The 21653-nt window shown below is 42.4% G+C and overlaps 1 protein-coding gene across 1 annotated transcript in view; it reads left to right on the top strand.

Annotated features, from left to right (window-relative positions):
• Nucleotides 1–1828: 1828 nt before the first annotated feature.
• The window catches only part of LRPPRC (leucine rich pentatricopeptide repeat containing), a 116112-nt gene continuing 96287 nt past the window's right edge, over nucleotides 1829–21653 (top strand). Inside the window, exons 1-7 of the mRNA XM_081854507.1 lie at nucleotides 1829–2001; nucleotides 13256–13458; nucleotides 17839–17961; nucleotides 18823–18944; nucleotides 19048–19106; nucleotides 20231–20317; nucleotides 21239–21365. Of these exons, the coding sequence (XP_081710633.1) occupies nucleotides 1865–2001; nucleotides 13256–13458; nucleotides 17839–17961; nucleotides 18823–18944; nucleotides 19048–19106; nucleotides 20231–20317; nucleotides 21239–21365 (858 nt within the window). The 5' untranslated portion in view covers nucleotides 1829–1864. The remainder of the gene's footprint in view (nucleotides 2002–13255; nucleotides 13459–17838; nucleotides 17962–18822; nucleotides 18945–19047; nucleotides 19107–20230; nucleotides 20318–21238; nucleotides 21366–21653) is intronic.

Here is a 21653-nt window from a genome sequence, read left to right as displayed (position 1 = left end):
ACGTGGGTGGCACTGTGGTCTAAACCACTGAGCCTCTTGGGCTTGCCGATCAGAAGGTCGGCGGTTCGAATCCCCGCGACGGAGCGAACTCCCGTTGCTCTGTCCCAGCTCCTGCCAAGCTAGCAGTTCGAAAGCACAACAGTGCAAGTAGATAAATAGGTACGGCTCCGACGGGAAGGTAAATGGCATTTCTGTGCGCTGCTCTGGTTTTGGTGCTCTGTTGTGCCAGAAGCAGCTTAGTCATGCTGGCCACATGACCTGGAAAAACTGCCTGCGGACAAACGCCGGCTCCCTTGGCCTGTAAAGTGAGATGAGCGCCGCAATCCGTCGTCTGTGACTGGACTTAAATGTCAGGCGTCCTTTACCTTTACCTTTTTAGTGAGTGATTGGTAGACCTGGGCGATACATCAATATATCATCCAGGACCGGTATGAAGAGTAGACCACGATATCAGCTTCACTCAGCCGTATATCACTGGTGAAACCGCCACCGCTCCTGAGTCTCTCTGCTAGCGACTTCCTCCAGCAAGCGTTGCTAGCAGAGGGACTCAGGAGCAGTGGCAGTTTCACCAAGACTGTGCAGAGGGAGAGAAAAGCTGCATAAGCGAGGTGCCGATATAGCTTGTTTCTCCTTCTGCATCTTTAAACTGCTTGGCTGAGGAGTTTGCGGTTGCCGCTCCCCTCAGCCAAGCAGTTAAAGGATCCCCCAGCCTGGCACCGGCTCCCGAGGGGGAAGCACTGGAATGTGTGGTGGCTCCCCATTTGCGGAATGCTCTCCCTAGCGTTGCTCTTCTGGCACCTTTGTTACATAACTTTAAGGTGCAGGACAAAAACATTTCTCTTCTCCCAGGCCTTTGGCTGATTAAACAATATATGGCCTTTTAAACTGGTGCGTGTGTGTTTGTTACGTTTTTTGTGTGTTTTCCTATTGTAAGCCGCCCTGTGATCCTCAGATGAAGGGCGGTATAGGAATTTAATAAAATAAAATAAAAGTAAGAGTACCTAGGACAGCAGCATTCAGCTGCAATCCAATGCACCCTTACCTGGGAGTAAGTCCCATAGAACTAAGTGGCGCTAGCTTCTGAGTAGCAAAGGACTGTACTGTCAGCGGTACACAAAGCTGGAAAAGGACTACGGTCACTGCCCACCAAAGAACGTCCCAGGGATCTCCTACGACCGGCCCGCGGGCGAATCAAACAACCTTCTGCTACGAGCAAAACTTTTCTCCGTTCCGCGCAGGCGCAGTCGGGAAGGGCGCATGCTCAAGCAGAAGTCGAGGGATTCTCTCACGTGACTTTAACGCAAAGGGGAGGGGTGAGCGAAAAGCGAGGCCAACCAATGCTTTTCCCGAAGTTGAGAAAACTGCCGCTCAGTTTTGCGAGTCGCCTTTCAAACTCCTTTTGCCGCTTATATCGACAAACCGCTCCCGGGAGCCCCGCCGTCCCGTGTGAGAAGCCAGGGCCTTCATTCTTAGAAATCAAAGTCGATAACAAGTGATTTCGATATGTCGAAACTCCGGGTTACACTTCTGACTGGCCCGAGGATGCCTCTCGGGCTCACCTTCCAGCTCCCGTTGAAATAAATCCGACAGTTTCGGACGGTACCATTTTTTTAAAGGGGGGGGGGAGAGAAGACCTTTTTATCTCTCGCAACGCCCCAAAGCGGAGGGAGACCCTTTTAAAGAGCGGCGGGGAAACACAATCCCGCCTTTTGAGTCCCGTCGAGCCAGATTATTCCTCCTTTCAGGAGAGCCGGAAGCGGCGGCGCCGCCTCTGCGCGCGCCCCGCCCTCTCCTCGCGCCGTGGTTCCGCCCGGCCTCTGTCACGTGCTCCCCCTTGACCGGTGCGTGCGTGAGGAGGAAGATCATGGCTGGGCTCCTCAGGTGGGCCTCGCGGCTCCGCTCGCTTCTCCTGCCCCTGAGAGGAGGCCGCGCCGTGGGGGCCACGCTCTGCTCCCGGGCGCCGCTGCCCTCCGCACAGGCCGCAGCCTCCCGCGGCAGCAGGTGAGGGTGGTTCCGGCCTGGCGGGCGAGAGTCAGTCGGGGCGGCGGGGAAGGTCACGGGGGTCCCTCTGGGCTTCTCAGTCGCCGGGGGAGGCGCCTTGTGGGCACGTTTACTCGGGAGTAAATCCCGCGGAGTGCCGGCCTGGTGCTGGCCGGGCCGGGAATGGGGGGCTCCCACGCTGCTTTCGGGACCGGCGTTCAAATCCTCGCAGAACTGGGCGTCCGAAGTGCTGTTTGCCTGACCTCTTTCACAAGAACCAAATAGGGCTGGGGGAGTGGGGCCCGAATTCCGTGACCATCGCATTGAGCTTTCCTCGGGAGTGCACGTGTGAACGCAGTTGCACTCGGCGGGGTTTACTTCCGGGCACAAGGTGTCAAGTTGTTGTTTTTTTAAGGGCTTTTGCTGCAAACCCCTTTGCACGGCTGCTCAGAAAAGCAAAGTGCTGTTGAGGCCGGTGAGGCTTAGGCTTGTATGCCCACCCCTCAAAGCACGTGTATAGCGTTACTAGCCACAGTGGCTATGCTGTGCCTCTAAAGGTCAGAGGCAGTAATCCTTCCGGATGCCAGGTTGCTGCAGAGCGCAAGATGGGAGAGGGTTCTTGTGCTGAGGTCTTGCCAGAGACACCTGGTTGGCCATTGGCCTGACCCTGTTCCCGCGCTGTAGTCGGTTGTGAGTTGTTTGAGGAAAAGAATGTGCTTCAAATGTACTTTAAGGGTATAGTTTCTACACAGTCTCTTTCCCAGGTAAGTGTGTATGACTGTGGCAGAATTATCCACCTGGGATGTTTGCCTTCAGGCTACAAGTGCAGAGATTACAGGTTTGAAAGCTTGCCTCTATTAACATCTCCTTGCATGTGGGAAATTAGCATGTTTGGGAGGAAGGTTCAGACAAGTTTTTTTCCCTTCCTGGCATGTTGTTTTAAGACAACACATGAACTCCTCCTTAAAATGGCTTAAAGCATTAAAGTAATGTGGTGGTACATTTTTTTAATTATTGGCAAAACATACCAGCAAGTACACCAGAAAATCACTTACCTGAATGTAAGTTGAGATTGCAAGCCTTGCAAAAAGGCGGAAAAGTTCACTCGCTTTGATGGGTAGAGCATCCTCAAATCTAAAGGCCTTGTTCCTAGTATTCAGTGTATTAAACTGCCAGAGCAAAGGCTTGCAGAGGGACTGGTTTCCTGATCTGAGCTGGTATAGTGAGAGAATTATTATTTATATTTTTGTTGGGCCTGGGAACACATGTACAGTCCCTGCTTGAATTGGTTTAGGAGGTGCGTTGTATGGAAGCATTCAAACATACAGCCCTGTAGCTGTAGCCTGAAGCAGATGTAGTCTATGTCTGAAAAGCCCTAACTTTGATTCTGCTTAATGTTTAAGCCAGCTCTTAGGTCTGGATCTGTAAACAGCCCTGTGATCCTTGGATGAAGGGTAGCATATAAAATCAGTCTGTCTAACTCTCTCCAGGGCTTGCATCTATAAGCAAGCCCTGAAGAGATTCAGATCTTGGGGCTGGCATAGCCCCTACCCCCAATGTTCTATGGAATCCCCCAAGCCTCTGGAGCAGATTCAGGGAAATTATTTAGTTGAATACTGCCCTATATTTGCTGGGAGGCATGGGAACAAGTCCACAGTAAATATGTATGGAAGCACACATAGCTTCATGACTTTGATCCCAAAGAGTTCAGAGGCTGGTTTGTGAACACTTGCAGTTCTTGAGCACTTGATGTGCTGTGTGTGACCTGACTCTTTTGAAACCTACTGTATTTACAAGTGATGTGTAAATTCTTTCTGTGATGTTACATCTGTCCTGGTTCAGTCCCACATGCAAGCTATCACCAGAAGCACAGAAAAGTTGTTGAAATCTAGTATAAGTTAAAGCTGTAATAAATCAGTAAGCTGCCACTGAATTTCTTGAGTGGCTTGTGGTGTTTCTCCCCTTTTTCTTGTTAACAATTTCCTTCCTTGGTATAACTTTTGGGGCTTTCTACACTGTTTTCAGGCAATATAATCTGAAATTTGATACAGACCTGGGATGGGGCATCTGTGTAGCCCAGCAACATCTGCAAGGCCAGTTTCCATCATCCCTAACCATTGGCCATGCTGGCTGGGGCTGATGGAGTCCAACAACATGTGGAAGATAACAGGTTCCCCACTTCTCACTAATCTGGAATTGTGAACAATGGCTGCAATCATGAGCATACCTCCTAGAGAGTAAGCCCTTAGTTAGGCTTCCTCTTTGTGGAAACATACTTAAGATTGCACTGCAGCATTTTGCTTTAAGTTTTGTTCTTGAGATCAACATGGAATAGTTATGGTAAATAATCTTACATACAATTTGGCTTACGGTTTAAGTTGCGACAGGTGGGTTTTTTAAACAGATTGGCCTGTGATCTGCATGTTCACATAGTCATCTGCATGTCTGACACAGGTTGAGAAAACAGTGACAGGCTTGCTTCAGGATAACAAAAGTGTGAATCCTACTGAGAGAACACACCATTACAAACATTACAAAAGTAGCTTGTGAGGTGGTGATACTAAACACTGCCTATACTAATTTGCTCTTCAAATGCTATAGAGTTGATTTGAATGTTACTAAACCTTTCCACAATATGAAGTGATTCTGCGCACCTGCAAACAGCCATTTCAATAAGTATGTGCCATCACAGTTGACATGTCTCTTGGATATATTTTTATGTATATTAAACTGGGGTACTGCAACTTCTGAGTGAGGAACCTGTAATACTGGTCTGATAAAAAAGGACTCTCAGAGCAATGCAAACCCACCTGGAAACCTACGTCCCCACTGTGGAAGGACGTGTGGATCCAGAATTGGCCTCCACAGTCACTTACGGACTCACTGTTAAGACCATTTTCATGGAAGACAATCTTACTAGGCCAGAGAAGAAAGAAGGTGGAAGGCTGCAGCCCTCTCAGCCTCCTGCCGGCCTTTGCCTGTGGAGTGACATGAGCATCGCTCAGCTAGCATGGAGCTCCCCATTCTACCTGCTAAATGAATAAGGGTGGAAATTAGCCAGTCCAAGATCTATTGGGTCCTGAGCTGACCCTACTGCTGGCATATTGGGTCAATCGCTGTGCCAGCTCTTCCCTTACACCCTGGCTGCAAATAAGTAAAAGTGGGGCCCTGGTGACAGCTGGCAATTACATGCTACTCTTATGCAGCAATGACTTTTTAAAAGAGTTGTTTAAAGCTCCTTTATATAATTTCCCCTACCCCAAAAAAGTATTCATTATTTTAAAAGAGGTCCTGCTTTGCCTTCTAAAACAGCTCAAAGCAGCAGTATAAATAATAAAAGAATAAATAGCATCCTTGCAAATAAGTCCCCAGAACTCATGAATCTGCTAACAATTTTACTGACCCCAGCTGCTTGGGGTACATTGATGGTCCAAAAGAAGAAGAGAGCCACTTTTCTATTTAAAAAAAAATATCACTACTTGGTTGCCTGAAATTTAACGTTCTTGAGATAGGTGCCAGGGAGAATGGCTGTTTAATTAAAGTTCAGTAATAGTACTTGGAAAAAAATGTGCTATGGTTCAGGTAATGGATGATAATGAAATGTCATGAAAACAAAAAGCACCTGTGCAGATCTAAGCATCAGAATAGTTAGACTATAGCTAGACTCTTCTGTCTACGCAAAGGCACTCAAAACATTGCATTAATAAGCAAGGAACAGTTGGGCTTCCCTAAATAAAGGTAAAGATTGGTGGCAGCTGGCAATATTCTCTGCCTTGCTAGTAGTAGATTGTGAACAGATGGAGTGAAAGAAATGAGCAGGTTCACAACAAGCATTAAAGCTGACTCAAGAGGAACCCAGGAAAATGCCTTTAAGAAAAGTTATTTTTGTCGGTTGCACAAAACAAGCGTGCAGCATACAAGGGCTGTGGTTCAGTAGTGTTAAGATTTTCCCTACCACAACTATGGAGGTGCACAAACTATTTGCAATTCAGATTGGAGTTTACAGACATGAGGTCATGGGCATTTGCTACTGGCATTCTGTTTACTTTGGGCTTTTAGACTTGCCTGCTGTTAAAAAAATTGCAGCATGCAGTGTTTACATAATTTCTGTCTGAAAAGCAAAGATTTTGCTGGCAGAAGTCTCCATGCTCATTTTTATTAGCAAGCTGTGTCTCCATTGCACTACACAGTTGTCTCAAACTGCTACCTTTTAAGGTTACTATGGTGCAGCACCTCTCAAGTTCAATAGACACCCATGACCCAGAATGCTCAGTTTTGAGTGATGTTCTTTTTAAACTCCTGTTTGTAAAAGTTTGAATTCAGTCATTGTAGTTGATCAAATACAAATGAGATTATGAGTATGTGGCTTCCTGGAGCCTCCAACAACCACTTCTGTCTCTCAATTCAATGAATGGGTTTAGAACTAATTACAGGGGGTTTTTGGGGGAGGAATGGTTTTTCACCTGTTTTCTTCTTGCTTGGATTAAGACCCCTTTAGGATATACCACTACCATCAAATTTTCGCATACAGTGGTACCTCGGGTTAAGTACTTAATTCGTTCCGGAGGTCCGTTCTTAACCTGAAACTGTTCTTAACCTGAAGCACCACTTTAGCTAATGGGGCCTCCTGCTGCTGCCACACCGCCGGAGCACGATTTCTGTTCTCAACCTGAAGCAAAGTTCTTAATCCGAGGTAATATTTCTGGGTTAGCGGAGTCTGTAACCTGAAGCCTCTGTAACCTGAATCATATGTAACCCGGGGTACCACTGTAATTTGTTGATAGCAAGAAAGCTAGAACTTGCTCTTTGGAAATTGAAGGTTCCATCATGACAATTGAACCAAAGTCACATTTCCAGAGGCCTTATGCTGTACTGCTGGTAATGTAGCAGGCTCTGTAGACTGAGTTAGGTTTGAAATCATTCTGAATTGACCTTTTCAGAACTTTGGTCAAGATGCTAGATTAACTTGTGTTTTCACTTCTTGCTGTTAGACGTTGCATATCAAAGGATTTAAAATACAACTGTGTAATGCTTTAAGTTTTTCCTTAAATTCATTTTCAGATCGCTCTGGTTATAATGTACCTTTTTGATACCAACGTTTGTAGGATTCTTTGCCCCAAAGTGCTGACCCCTTGTCTGATGGTAGTGCTGCTGTTGAGACCCTCCTTAGCTCAGGTTGTAACCCAGTAGTGAATCCCGACCCACCAGTTGAAGACCTGTGCTCTAGGCTATTGTTCTAGATTTTGTTATCATTTGAAACTCAAGAGCTTGTAGTAGAGCAAGTTGTCTCTAGAGCTAATACTGCTTCAACCTATTTTCAGTTAGCAGGAATTACCCTGGCTGAATGTCTTTTGCTTGAACTTCTGTTGGGGAGGCATAGAGGAAATTTGATTTCTGTCTTTAGCACACACATTAGTTTGGTTATCACACTTTAACATTTTGAGTTTTAAGTTCCAGCCTTGCTGCTGCTGTAGGCATGTGAATAAGCTTAGAAGCAACGCATCACATTTTGTTGCATATAAACAGTGTTCATTTCTTTCTTATCTGTTCAACTAAGCCAGCCTTCTTCAGCTTGGTCCTCTAGATGTTCTGCACTACAGCTTCTATCAGCACATCCAGCACAGCCATGTTGGCTTCGGCTGATGAGGGACGTAATCCAAAACGTTTGCAGGACACCCAGTTGGGGAAGGTTGGGTTGAAGTCAGGAGGGGGTGACAAATGTTGGATTTCCAGGTGATGCTGAGCCACAATCCCCTTAAGTCCCAACAAGCATAGCCAGTGACCAGGAATGATGGGAGAGTTGTAGTTCAGCAACATCTGTAGAGCTTGGGTTATTCACACCTGGCATAAGCTGTAGAAAGTCTGTCCTGGGAGCAGCAAGGACACAAAGTACAAAAGATGGGACTTTTAATTATGACTGTGCAAGGACCTCAAAATCTACTCTTTGGCACCCTGTGCTGCCCTGGGGTCCACCCACCCCACTCCAGATCTGTCCACCAAACATGGGTTTTAAAAGTGTATTTTAACATACAGTTAAAACGGGTTAAAGAAGTTGAGGAGAGTGCACTAGCACTACACAAGATTGGATCTTTCCGCTTAACAGCTGGTAAATGGGAGAATCCAATCCTGTGTGGTAGTGCTTCACAAGTGGTTTTCCTTTGAGGCAGGGCATGCATCAGGAAGGAGAGGTGCAGTGTTGGGCCTTCTTTTGCCCTGGAAGATGCAGCTGCTGGTCAAGTAGGTCCCAGCCTTTTCACATATTTTTTCCACCCTTCCGGCCTCATGCCCTGCCCCCTTACTGTCATGGATCGTTCTGGGCCGTTGCAACTCAACTCGCATCTCTCTGTAGCTGTGCATACCCAACTCATTCTAGTCCCTCTGAATGTGCCTGATTTGACTCTCAGCTGAATCCAATGCACAGTCGTAATATTCACTGAACATAACATAGATCTCTATTCCGGATCTCTGTTCCTGAGTAAATAATATTTATTAAAATCATTTTGAAATACAGTGAAAGGTATGGAAGACTGCTACTCTGAAGTGACTGGAGGAAGAGCTGGATAAACGTATAAAATGAAATGAATGTCCAAGCAAGTGATGTAAGTTAACTTACATCCTGTAAATTATCAATGTTTATCCTGAGTTCGATCCTAGTAGTAAATTCTGAATAATTATCTCCTTTCCCCCTTTCTAATCTGTTTTACCAGTGATACCTGTCAATTTGAAGAGTTCTATTATGAAATATATTATTATTTATTAGTAGCCATTCCAGGGATAAAAGAAGCTTACACTAAGTTCCTTTTTTAAAAAAAAACCTAAAAATGCAAAACCTCAGGAGCACAGCACAAAACAAACAACAAACAAAAATAGAGCTGTGCGATCTGCCTAGATCAGAGGCAGTCAACCTTTTTATACCTACTGCCCACTAATGCATCTTTCTTGATGGTAAAATTACTTTACCGCCCACCAGCGCTCGATGGAAGGAGGATTCAGTTTGTGCCGTAGAACCCCCTACCCCTCACCTAGAATCCTGAAATACCCACTAGTGGGCGGTAGGGACCAGTTGACAACCCCTGGCCTAGACAGAAGAGATGCATTTTTCCTATAGTGAAGGATGGGATCCATGGATGAATAATTCCTGCATTGCAGGGGGTTGGACTAGCTGACCCTTCTGGTCCCTTCCAACTCTACAATTCTATGGTTGGTCCTCCCACTTGCTCCACTGGGCAGGACCAATCAGATTTGGATGTGACCAACTGAGTGGGGAGCAGCCCCTCGCTATCAGTTCCTTTACCTTCCTGCCTTTGGGGAAAGCCCAGAAAGCAGAGAATCTATGCACCTTGGTAGAGGTGGCAGCGTTCATATAACTGCCTTAGCAGTTTTCACTTCCCACAGAGCTGGCACAAAACAAGTTCTGATGGCCATCTATCATGGATGGTATTATTTGCCTGTTAGTGAGGCATTTCCAAGATATATGTACAAGGAGGCATTATCTGTGTGGTACATGGGGCCCAAACTCTGTGGGGTATGTAGATAGTATCTGAACCACCGTCTTTTCCAGATTTTTTTTTGCAAAGGGCTCTTGCATATTTATTTGGGAAGCATTTTTCATAACATTGGGATTGACTGCTGTGAAGTCACTTCTCATCTAAATTCTCTTATCTTTATAAGTACCCTGAGCAGGGCCTCCTTGCATTATCTCACTGGAAGTTGTATTAATTAACTAACTGTGTTTATATGCTGTCAAATAACAAAGTGGTTTACACAAAATACACTTAAAATGGCAATCACTATATTAAAATACCCCTATGATCTGTAAAACAATGTAAAAGTGTCTAACTCCAAAAAGCAGAGAATAAAATCAGTAACAAAAGTTAAGCTACACTAGCAATACTGTACAGTAACTAAATTTTAAAATAAAAAATCTGAGAAAATAAAAATAAAATTTGTACCCTGTCCAAAATAGCATAGAAGGGCCAGCCACTTTCCTCTGGGTCCCCCACCTTCCAAAATCTGTTTCAGAGCATTGGAGATCCCTCCAGAGCAGAAGGGAAGGTGGTCTGAGATACTGCAAAAAGGGAAATTGCCAAAAATTGCCTCTTCTCCTCTCTTCCACTGGTGGTGGTTTCCATTAGATTAGAGACTCTTCTGTGAGTGGAAGGACACAATTGGATTCAACTCTAAGACTTTAAAATAGGCCACCCAGAGCTGAAAAGACCACAACAAAGTTGCCTGTTGAGCCTCTCTTTGGAGAGCATTACAAAGTTGATGTATCACTACCAAAAATGCTCTGTTTCCAGTAGCCACCCTCTCCATCTTACCTAGAGAAGCCATTCTGAATTGGAACTCGAGGTCCAGATAGCTTCATGTAGGAAATGATGATACTTCAGGTACTCTGACCTAGTGATGTTAAAATCTCGAGAATAATCTTTTGCAGAATATTCCCAAGAATATTCTTGATTAATGAGAATATTAGAGAAATTTCATTTAAAATAGGAGACTATTTATTTTAATGCATTGAAAATCATATAATTTTAATGCATTGAAAATTATATAATTAGTTAATATACGTGTTTATTCATGGGTAAACTTGTTCAGATGGCAACCAAAAACTGTACAGATACTTTTATTCAATGGGGCAATGCAGTGAATTCACATTCTTTGATTTTTTTTGCACCAAACTTGAAATTGAAAATTCAGCGTGAATGACTCATGTTAATCACTAAGCCTGTCACTAACCATATATTTACCATCAACTTTGAATTCTAATTATGTTGTGTATGTATGAAATGTATCCTTTAAAGTAAAAGGAATATAAAAAAAACCCTCAGGTCTGCTACATGAGTACGTTCTTTAATAAGCTTATCCAAATGGTACAGTATTTTCAGTGCAACACAAATAAAATCAATATAAACTTTAAAATAAATGCTACATATGTCAGCTTTTCTGCTCTGTCCACAGTAAGCCCATTCCTTTTTGCTGTTACACATAATTGTATAGGCCTGGGTACTTTAAGTGTGTAAAGCATTAAAGCTTTCCGTAAAAAAAAAATCACACTGTATGGCCAAGGGTATAGAATTGCTAAGAGTAACGACCCACCCAAATAGGGGGAAAGGCAATTACATATAGTTGAAATACATATAAATTCAAATGTTCATCAGATTAAATGAATCACATTTTTAAAACTAAAACAAACACACATTTTCTGTAGCTCACATTTCAGAACTGCCACTGGTGAATGACACAATGCCCAGTAATGCAACTGGATCCAAAAAATCATTATTCATTACTTACACTGGCAATATCACAGCTTGACTTATTACGGTATTTACTCGATTTTTTAAATGTGGGTTGCAAAACTGGTTCTTACATTAGAATTTACAGTTTGGAGAATATTCTCTGGAGAATTCTGTAGCATAGAATGCATATGCATTTTCACGTAATAGTAAACCATGGATGAGTACAACATAGGAATGTCTTAATGAGCCTGAGTTGCATGCTCCACACTCTTCACGCACAGTTGCAAGGAGGTCTTTAGCAGAGTTAGTTTTAAATTTACACAATTTCAGCTTAAAGTTACATTCAGCCAGGAGATTCCTATTTGAAACAATCTCTGCTGAGTTCAATAAGCCAACTTTGAACCATTGGTTGTGAACTTGTTTTGTTAAATTAGTCAGACTCTTAAAAATAAAAACCTCTGCTAAAGCTGTCCTCCTAAGTGTATGCAGAAGGATGGAGTAGTGGGGAGCCTGCAGCACTTTGCTCAAGCATGTCTTATATAGCACTGAACCATGCTTTAGCATTACATATAAATGCAACCAGTGACATGGAGCCCCCAGTTTACATTTCTCCATAGCTGTCTTCAGCAGCTAGGGTAGATTTTAGATTAGGGGTGGAAAGCCTCAGGCCTGGAGGCTAAATACCCCCTCCAAGTCTTTCTGTCTGGTCCTCAGGACTCTATCCAGACCACATCCCTACCTGACCTTTTTACACACCTCCTTTGAGTGTTTTGTGCCTGGCTGAAATGCTTGCTTGATCTCTGATAATGGCTTGCTTGCCTGAATGGAAGACAGAGGGTCTGTGTATAGCCCTACTCTACAAGGGTAAAAGTGACATTCATTGCTCTATTCACTTTTACCTCTGGCCCCACCCACCCTTAACATGTGGAGGATTGCCAAGAAGGAACCGTGGCCCTCAGACTAAAAAATGTTGCCCATTTCTGCTTTAAGATAGTTTAAAACAAGTTGGTTGGTCCTTGGGTTAAGTACTTAATTCGTTCCGGAGGTCCGTTCTTAACCTGAAACTCTTCTTAACCTGAAGCACCACTTTAGCTAATGGGGCCTCCTGCTGCTGCCACTCCACCGGAGCATTCTTCTGTCCTCCTTGCCACAATCTCTTTAGCACCAGCTGTCATAGCTTCCACTTATTACTTTGCAGCTCTTTTCTGTGTGCGTGTGTATACATATGTCTGTATGTACAGGCAGAGTACAATAGTGTTTTTTTGCAGTTGAGTGCTGCTTTGCAGGTTTTAATTCCATGTGGTAAGGGTTGAACCAGTTGACCCTTGGGTCCCTTCCAACTCAAAGATTCTATTATTCTTTGGCCAGCTTCCTTTTTTCATTGCTTTCTGTTCTCATCCTGAAGCAAAGTTCTTAACCTGAAGCACTATTTCTGGGTTAGCAGAGTCTGTAACCTGAAGCGTATGTAACCTGAAGCATATGTAACCCAAGATACCACTGTACTTTATTGTCACCAGTTTTGTGCGTGAGTAGGTGAGGTATTGGGAGCTCAGAGCCGCAGCGTATGAACGCGCCGCCATCTTGGAACTTCAGGTCCTGGTGAAAAGGTGACAGTACATTATTTCAGGCCCCCATGTTTCTTCTGTCCTCCTTGCCACAATCTCTTTAGCACCAGCTGTCATAGCTTCCACTTATTACTTTGCAGCTCTTTTCTGTGTGCGTGTGTATACATATGTCTGTATGTACAGGCAGAGTACAATAGCGTTTTTTTGCAGTTGAGTGCTGCTTTGCAGGTTTTAATTCCATGTGGTAAGGGTTGAACCAGTTGACCCTTGGGTCCCTTCCAACTCTAAGATTCTATTATTCTCTGGCCAGCTTCCTTTTTTCATTGCTTTCCAAACAGAGAACTATTAGCTATTGTTGTTTCCTACCCCTAAAACTCTTGAGGTTTGCTTCAGCTCTGAATGCTCAGCAATTGTAAGACACAAAGTATAGCTGTTTTCTGCCCTCAAAGCGGGATTTGTTTTGTTTTGTAGGCATCTGATCTACCAAGCAAGGCTCTTTACAGTTGCAACGAAAGAGAAGGGAGAAGTTCAAGAGCAACCCCCTACAGCTATTCAAAGCAAGCAGACACAACATTTTGACTGGGCCTTGAATAAACTGGATGAATCTATCAGAAGAACTGGGCGCATTACTAAAAACCTTCTATTAAGAATATTTCATGATGTGTGCAGAACAGGTAAAGTGTTACTATTTTGCTTAACATTATATTTAACTAACATCAAGTTTTTGCTTAACAACATGGTTTTGCCTTACGTTTTGTTAAAATCCTTGGCAATTATTAATACATACTGTCTTTAAAATGCTTCAAAAATAGTTGTAGCATTTTTTATTTACATTATTTCTAGCAGTTGGGTGGCTGCACTACTAAATTGAGCTCTGTTTACTCGGGTTACAGATGTAATAATAATAATAATAATAATAATAATAATAATAATAATAATAATAATAATTTATTATTTATACCCCGCCCATCTGGCTGGGCTTCCCCAGCCACTCTGGGCGGCTTCCGAAAAAATATTAAAATACTGTGATACATCAAACATTAAAAGCTTCCCTAAACAGGGCTGCCTTCAGATGTCTTCTAAAAGTCTGGTAGTTGTTTTTCTCTTTGACATCTGGTGGGAGGGCGTTTGTGAAATTTGTGAAAATTGATTAGTTGCAGGGCACAAACATTTTAACAGTATTCCTTTTTTAACTAGCATTGACAGCAAGGACAAAATTTCATGTGACATGTTTATATAAGAGTACTTAACCTGGGTGCTTTTATTTTGGAAAAAAGCAGCCACAGGTCTCCAGTCTGAAATGTGCTCCTGATCTGGATTGGGGACCCCATGCTGGCTTTCTGCTTGCTCTTCTCCAAAATAAAAGCAGGTGGCTTATGCACATTTGTATAAACGTGGAAAAAGGCTCCATTGCTCAGTGGCAGAGCACATGCCTTGCAAGCAAAGATTCCTCCCTAAAATTTTGGAGAGCTGCTGCTGGTCGTTACTGACAATCATGAGGTAGGTGTACCCATAGGTCTGGTTTGGTATAAGTCAAGCTCGCTCCCTGCCTTCATGAAGCCCTATTATAATCCTTCTCTTGTGCCTTAGCAGGGTCCATTTAACGACAAGCTCATCCTGCATTTTAAGCATTAGCATCCAGTGGATCAGCATGTTCCCTGCAGAAGTAGGAACAAAGAGCCAGCAGCAGGCCAGTAAGATGCCTACAGATGAATAGCCTCAGCTGTAATGGAATTGCCCTCCAAGATGCAGTTCCCTCTGCATCTAGAATGGCAATAGCACATGATCCGTGGAGATACCCTGCTCTCCATGAATATAGGGTTGCACCATTGTTCATCACTCACTTTGCTTATACTGACCTCAAACCAACTCCGTAGCAGGTGTGGTTGAAGCTTGCTGTGCCACCGCACTCCCATTGTCACTTAACGAGAGGGAGGGGGCAGGGCTGCACCACTGCTCTGGTGGGAGCCCCAGATTGATTCTGCCCATCCACCTGCCCAGCCCTAATCTTGCCACTTCACTGTCCCATAAGCTACAGTGAAGTTGCTGGAGGGTGACAGAGTCTCACCACCCCACCAGATTTCCTGCTCCTAAAACACAGGCAACAATTTGCACGTAAAGAACAGCAGGCCTAAGTGGGGCTGCGCAGGCTGTGCGTAACAAAAGGTGTATCCAGTCACGGTGTGGCCTGTGGTTGTGGTACAGATACATGTGTGACAGCTACACAAATGGATGGCCATTTCAGTGCATAGATCTCCCTTACTTGATCAGGTCAAGCAACTCTTGGAGTGTACATTGCTTGTTTTCTTAGCTCTTTTAAGACATAAACAGTGGAAAAAGAAAAATTAACAGGGTCAATATAAGTGGATATTAGCTACATTGGATCCAACCAAGTTTCTAAACCATAGCAGAGCTTTCTGTACCCAAAGTGTACATAGCTGTGGCTTGTTTATCAGGGTACCTACAGTGCACCATTCCTGGGGGTTGAAAAACCAAGTGTATGGGATTACATTTCTACAGTGTGAGTTGAAATAATGGACATAAAAGCTGGGCTTGTGGTTTTCCAGTGTCACATCTTGCTAAGAAGCAGCAATATCAGTGTCCTTTTAAAAGGGGAATATCCCTTTCCTTTTCCTTGTCTGTAGGATCACTCTGTATTTTACTATTTTAACATGGGACTAATTCCTACATAGGAAAAGACATACACAGTATTTTAAGTGCAGCATGAGTTTCCACAGACTGAGCAGCTTGTGCAGGTATCTGTTGCCCTAGCCACTGCTGCTTAAAGATGTTCAGGTGTGACACAGAAGTCTGTTTCTTAATCTGGCAAACCTTATTTTGGTTGAGATTTCATCTGCATGTTACAGATCTTAAGAAAACCAACATTACATTTTGGAGACATTTTTCCTGTTGTGCTAACCCTAATTGTAATCATCCATCCACTTATTTGGTTGCCACAACTCCAGTTGTTGATGGACCATTTGGTGACTGGTTTTTGCCCCAAATTATCTATGAATTGCAGAGAACTCAGAAGGGGGGACATAAGATCTTCCTAGGCTTTTTCTAATAGCAGAATTGGCAAGAGCATTGGGTAAGAGCAGGCTTCCTCAAACTCGGCCCTCCAGATGTTTTTTCAGACTATAGTTCCCATCGTCCCTGACCACTGGTCCTGCTAGCTAGGGTTCATGGGAGTTGTAGGCCAAAAACATCTGGAGGGCTGAGTTTGAGGAAGCCTGGGTGAGAGTCTTCTCTCACACCTTATTCCTTGGTTTGGCAAATCTCTTCTCTTATCTCATGCTTTGGAAAACAAAAGAGCCTTCATTGCTGCTTCTCCTTTCCCCAGCTTCTAGTGTGAGACGAGATAAATTTCTTTGCAAGGATTGGGTGGCCAGTGGCAACTAGAAATGATGGCTAATAGCTAAGCGAAGCGAAAAGTTATATACTGCTTTGCATCAAATGTTATGGAGCCCAATTTATTCTTCTTGCACATGTATTCAGTCAGCAGATAATAGTGAGCTACTCTTTTGAGGTTACAGGCTGATTAGGCAGTATGTATAGAAAGTGTATTATTTCCTAACGTAAAGCTTTCATTGGAGAAAACTTTTTAGAAGTTCCTGAGCAGTTCCCTGTAAAAGTGGGATCAGTAGCTTGTTTCTTTCTAAATTGAAATAAAGAACATGGGTGTTATTTCAGTTGTTTAGCTTACATGAAAGGAGCACTGATTCCCCCCGCCCCCCGCTGTGCTCCCAGTGAAGAGCAGAAGCTCAGTATATATATTCTGCATAAACAGAGATCAACTTAAATCATTAATTTATGTGATTATTGTCATTTCTGCACTGCTTATTGCATCACTTCATTCTGGCAGTTAGGTTGCTTAAAACACATTTTTTGGGTCACCTTCTCTTCTGTTCTCAAATCTGATGCATAATTTGGCTTTCTTTGGGGTGCTATTTGTGAGCATTTTTAGAAGAACTGTTTCAAAAAATAATTCCTGAGAAATGTGACACTGTGCACTCATGTGTTACTAAATCCTTCATAAATATGCTACAAACATATTGAGTTGTTCCAGGAACGAGTGTGTGCATGTACACATTGGCACTTGCATTCTACAAACTATAGGCAAAACAGGCGCAGCTGCATATATATGGCACTAGAGCACACTTTATGTATGTATATATGCAGTGGCCATACTATCAGAATTTTGGTTTTAAGCTGACTTTTTGCCTGCACATATTTGCACTGCAGTACTAGTTGCTCCATTTAAAGTATACCATCTGGGACGTTTACTGTAAGTCAAACTCTTCAACAATAGTTTGAGACACATCAGAAAACATGGTGGCTAACACCCTACATTAGTCATAACCCTTTGAAATTAATGGACGTGGCTAACTTAGGTACATTAATTTTGGAGGGTCTATTCTGAGTAAAACTTGGATACAACCCAATGCCTCTACTTTTACTATCCTTGAAAATATATCAAAAATTAAAATAAAACAATTGTCCAGTAGCACCTTAGAGACCAACTAAGTTTGTTCTTGGTATAAGCTTTCATGTGCTGGTATCTGAAGAAGTGTGCATGCACATGAAAGCTTATACCAAGAACAAACTTAGTTGGGCTCTAAGGTGCTACTGGACATTATATATGTGTGTGTGTGTGTGTGTGTGTGTGTATGTATTTTGGCTGCATCAGACCAACATGGCTACCTACCTGTATCCTAGAAAATGTTACTAAATGCATGCATGTTCAAATACTTTCCCAGGTGGTATGTTCTAAATTAAATTGAACTGGGTAGCGAGCCCCATTGAACACTGGGGCTTATGTCTGACTAGATACACCATAGGATTGAGTTCTTAATTCCCCCATCTTGCAAAGTTTGACCTGCATCTCCTTTTCTGTTGTCAGATGTCACGGAACAGTGTGGATATGCTTTTCTAAACTTTTCAAAGCTATGCGTAGTCCCCCCCGCCCCTTAATAGATTTTATTGCCTTTATGCCTTCTAGGTTACGTAGTGATTGTTCATGTTGCAGTTTCATGTATCTTGTTCTGATTTAGGATACCCAAGTAGTAACCAGGCCCTACTGTTGTTGAGAACCTGTGGTTCATTATTGCCTGAGCATCATCCAGCTGAAAGAACAGAACTTGCCCATACCATATGGACCCAGTTGAAAGGACTAGGTATTCTTTTTCTTAAATAAGTCGTATGAATGTTATTTTAGCATGTGCTTTATTTTTTTCTGGTGTAAAAATTAATGGAATTAAAATACTGTTAGATACTAAATATGTAGCTGACATTCTTTAAATACTTGCACATACAACTCTTGGAAATCTGTTTTTAGATTCCAAGAGCTATACTGACATCTAGAGGTGTTAATAATAAAACCATGCTTTGTTTTTGTGCAATGAAGTCAGTTAATTTGTCGCTTAACATTTTTGAGAGATAGACTTTAGTTTAATATTGCTACTTTTTGCATTGCTAAACAATTATCCAGAATTCTGTTCAATATCCCAATTGCTCCCACTGGTAATAGTTCTTAGAACTTTGGTTTGTGAGTAGATATTAAATAGTGGTTGTGTTAAATACCAGACCTGGCTTAAATATAATGTCAAACAGTAGTTGGATGCTACCTGAACAATATTTAGGCTTACATAGACCTTCCCCCACCATGGCTTGGATTTCCTTTCTTAATACACGTAGCTGCAAACCATAGTCACAAATGGGAGTACAGAAGGAGGGTTGAGAATATTATGTCTGAACTGGCCTTAATAATATCCATACTTCCTCAGTGTAATGAACAGGTTGTAGACTTAAGGTGCTGTGTTGCAAAACATGTATTAAATGTTTGTTTCAGGCGTTGCATTACAAAGGTACACTCTGTTTAGTGGACTTTGAAATATAGCTTCACGCGCTTTCAGAAATTGTGTGTTCTTATCTATGCCTAAATTTGTTGCTATGATAGTAGCTGCATTGAATTATTTTATTGTATTGAACTTCTTAATGTACTGAATCTTAATTTTTCTTTATAATCTCTTGTCAAGGTGTTGTGTATGATGTAAGCCATTACAATGCTTTGCTAAAGGTCTACCTTCAGAATGGGCACACATTCTCTCCAACTGAATTCTTAACAAAAATGGAAGAAGCTAATGTTCAGCCCAATCGAGTATGTACTTCTTTCATAAAGGCTTTTTTTTTTTTTTTGCCAACTTTTAACTCACCACCATTCATTAAATAGCAAGTCTTATTTTCGTCATCTTTTTTTGCAGGTCACTTACCAGCGGCTGATTGCTGCCTATTGCAGCAAGGGTGATATTGATGGTGCTAGGTAAGGGTTTGCATAAATGGGCCTAAATATTTCACAGCTAAAATGCATCTTACAGCATAATCCTTTACATGTTTACCCAGAAGTCTCATTGAGTTCAGTGCATTTACTCCTGGATAAGTATGTATAGCAGGGGTGGGGAATCACTGGCTTTTAGGCATTATTAGCCGGGGAGGGGCCCAGGGTCTCCCCATTTGATCTGCCTGACCATTTTGTCCAAGCTCTGCCCACCTGCCAATCATCTGATACCTGATATGATGTCAGTATGGACAAGTAAAAAGGCAACTGGGCTAGAGAGGCTTTTGAAGGGCTGCCGATCAGCTCATTCTTGGGACTTCAAAGCCCCATATCACCTGATGTCATAGTGACATTAGGTGATTGAGAAGTGAGCAGTCCTACTTGCCTGTAAGATTTGGGCCACGGGGAGTAAGGAAGGCAAAGATTTGGCTAGATCCAGTTCTCCACCACGATTTCAGTGTTGATATTTTTAAACATGAAATAAAATTTAACAAAGAAACAAATTTCACTGATTGAATAATGAACGTCCATTGAAAAATATAAAAGGGATAACTTTATCCAAAGAAATGACACTTGGCTATTGTTATTTTCAAACAAGCCAGCTGAATATTGTGACTGGCTTGTTGAAACTAACCATAGTTAATGATCACCACAGTTTTGGTTCTGAACAATGGCTAGTGTGCAACATTATTCATGTGAATGCAGCCATTGTATGCAAGTGAAGAATTGGAATTTGTATAACCTGAAAGGAACAAGGTACAAGAAAAAATACCTAGCCAGTGGAGAAAGCATGGATGTGTTTTTATGCTGCACAGTACTAATTTAATCAGGAATTTCCTTTTTAGGTTAAAAAAGGAATATATAACATAAGATAGGGTTAGGAGCAATGAACATACACTGTTTTTCCAGAATATGTTTTAAAATATTGGGTTAATTGTCTCTTTGTCTTTAAAATGGTAATCTCACGGTCTTAGCTAACTCAGTATTACAAGACTTAAATGATACCTTATTTTGTTTTACTTCAGCATATAGTCTTCAGTATAAAGTACATTTGTTTTACTTGCATTTTCCAAAGAAAAACATAGCTGACTTAGTTCTTCATCTTGCAGCAAGATTCTTGGTTTTATGAAAAGCAAGGAGCTCCCAATCACAGAGTCTGTATTCAGCGCACTTGTGACTGGCCATGCGAGATCCGGGTAATTTATAGTTCTTACTCTTCTCCTGCTTAAATTGCTACTTTCTCTTGAGTTAAGTGAATGCATTTTCTAATTTTTGAATTGTTACAAATAGTTACACCCTTCATATCAGCCCCAGGTACCTGACAGAGATCTTATGTGTGCATAATGTGTTCAGGGATCTCTTGAATATAAAAAGCCGCCCCCAACCAGGTGACTGTTTGCATGGGACAATTTCAAAATTTGTAACCTTGACTGGTTTTCTGATGCATATGCTTAAGAGCCAAACTACATGTAAAAAATGAACTTAAGTGTATCTCATTAAATTGCATGAAAATTTTTAGACTTTCACATAGCAGCTGAAAGGGGGTGGAAGTGGCAGGTACAGCCCCTTTGGTCCTACTTGCCCCCTTCCTTCATACAAGCAACGAAACAAGGCAGGAAGCCACAACTTATTTTGTACAGACTGGGAAATTGTGCAGGATTTGGAAGCCATATGATCTATTGCTTCATATTTTGCCTTTTTTAGAAACCAATAGCCATAGCTTCCCAGTTCCCAGGAAGCTCTGGTTAACTGCAGATTACCAGTTTTGCCACTTCAAGAAGGGGAGTAGAGAACAATGGATCAATGGGGTTGTATTATTAAGCCAAAATTTGATTGTGCTAATGTAGCCACGCAGGTGAGCCAGCCTTGATGAATTTTCCCCTTCCACTGATGATCCTTATTGGGACTTGCCAGAGATGGCAGATGTTCTGTCTGTTCCTGTCCTATATTTCATTCATTACTTTTCCCACAGCTGTTTGATTGAATAAAGAACTCATTGTTGAGAAATTGTGACACCCCCCTCAATAGGCTCAAGTCTTAATACCAACCACAACCAGTTTATAACATTGTATTTGCCACTGTATTTAAAAAAATATTTTTTAAAAAACACTTCACAGGGATATGGAGAATGCTGAAAATATCCTTTCTGTGATGAGAGATGCTGGCATTGAACCTGGTCCAGACACATACGTTGCACTATTGAATGCATACGCTGAGAAAGGTGACATGAGCAAAATTGAAGAGGTAATACACACCGTCTGCAAAGGTGCAGCTCTGTCCAGAAAAGATTTTATAATAGCCATCACTTTTCATTCATGCCTTTTCCCAAATGGCTAGTAGCTAATTCTATAGTAAGGGTAATACAGTGGTACCTCAGGTTACATATGCTTCAGGTTACAGACTCTGCTCACCCAGAAATAGTACCTCGGGTTAAGAACTTTGCTTCAGGATGAGAACAGAAATCGTGTTCCGGTGGCGTGGCGGCAGCAGGAGGCCCCATTAGCTAAAGTGGTTCTTCAGGTTAAGAACAGT

The sequence above is a fragment of the Podarcis erhardii genome, assembly GCF_964252035.2.
Source record: "Podarcis erhardii genome assembly, chromosome: 3".
In the NCBI taxonomy this organism is placed as follows: domain Eukaryota; kingdom Metazoa; phylum Chordata; class Lepidosauria; order Squamata; family Lacertidae; genus Podarcis; species Podarcis erhardii.
This window is presented reverse-complemented; position numbering and strand designations above follow the sequence as displayed.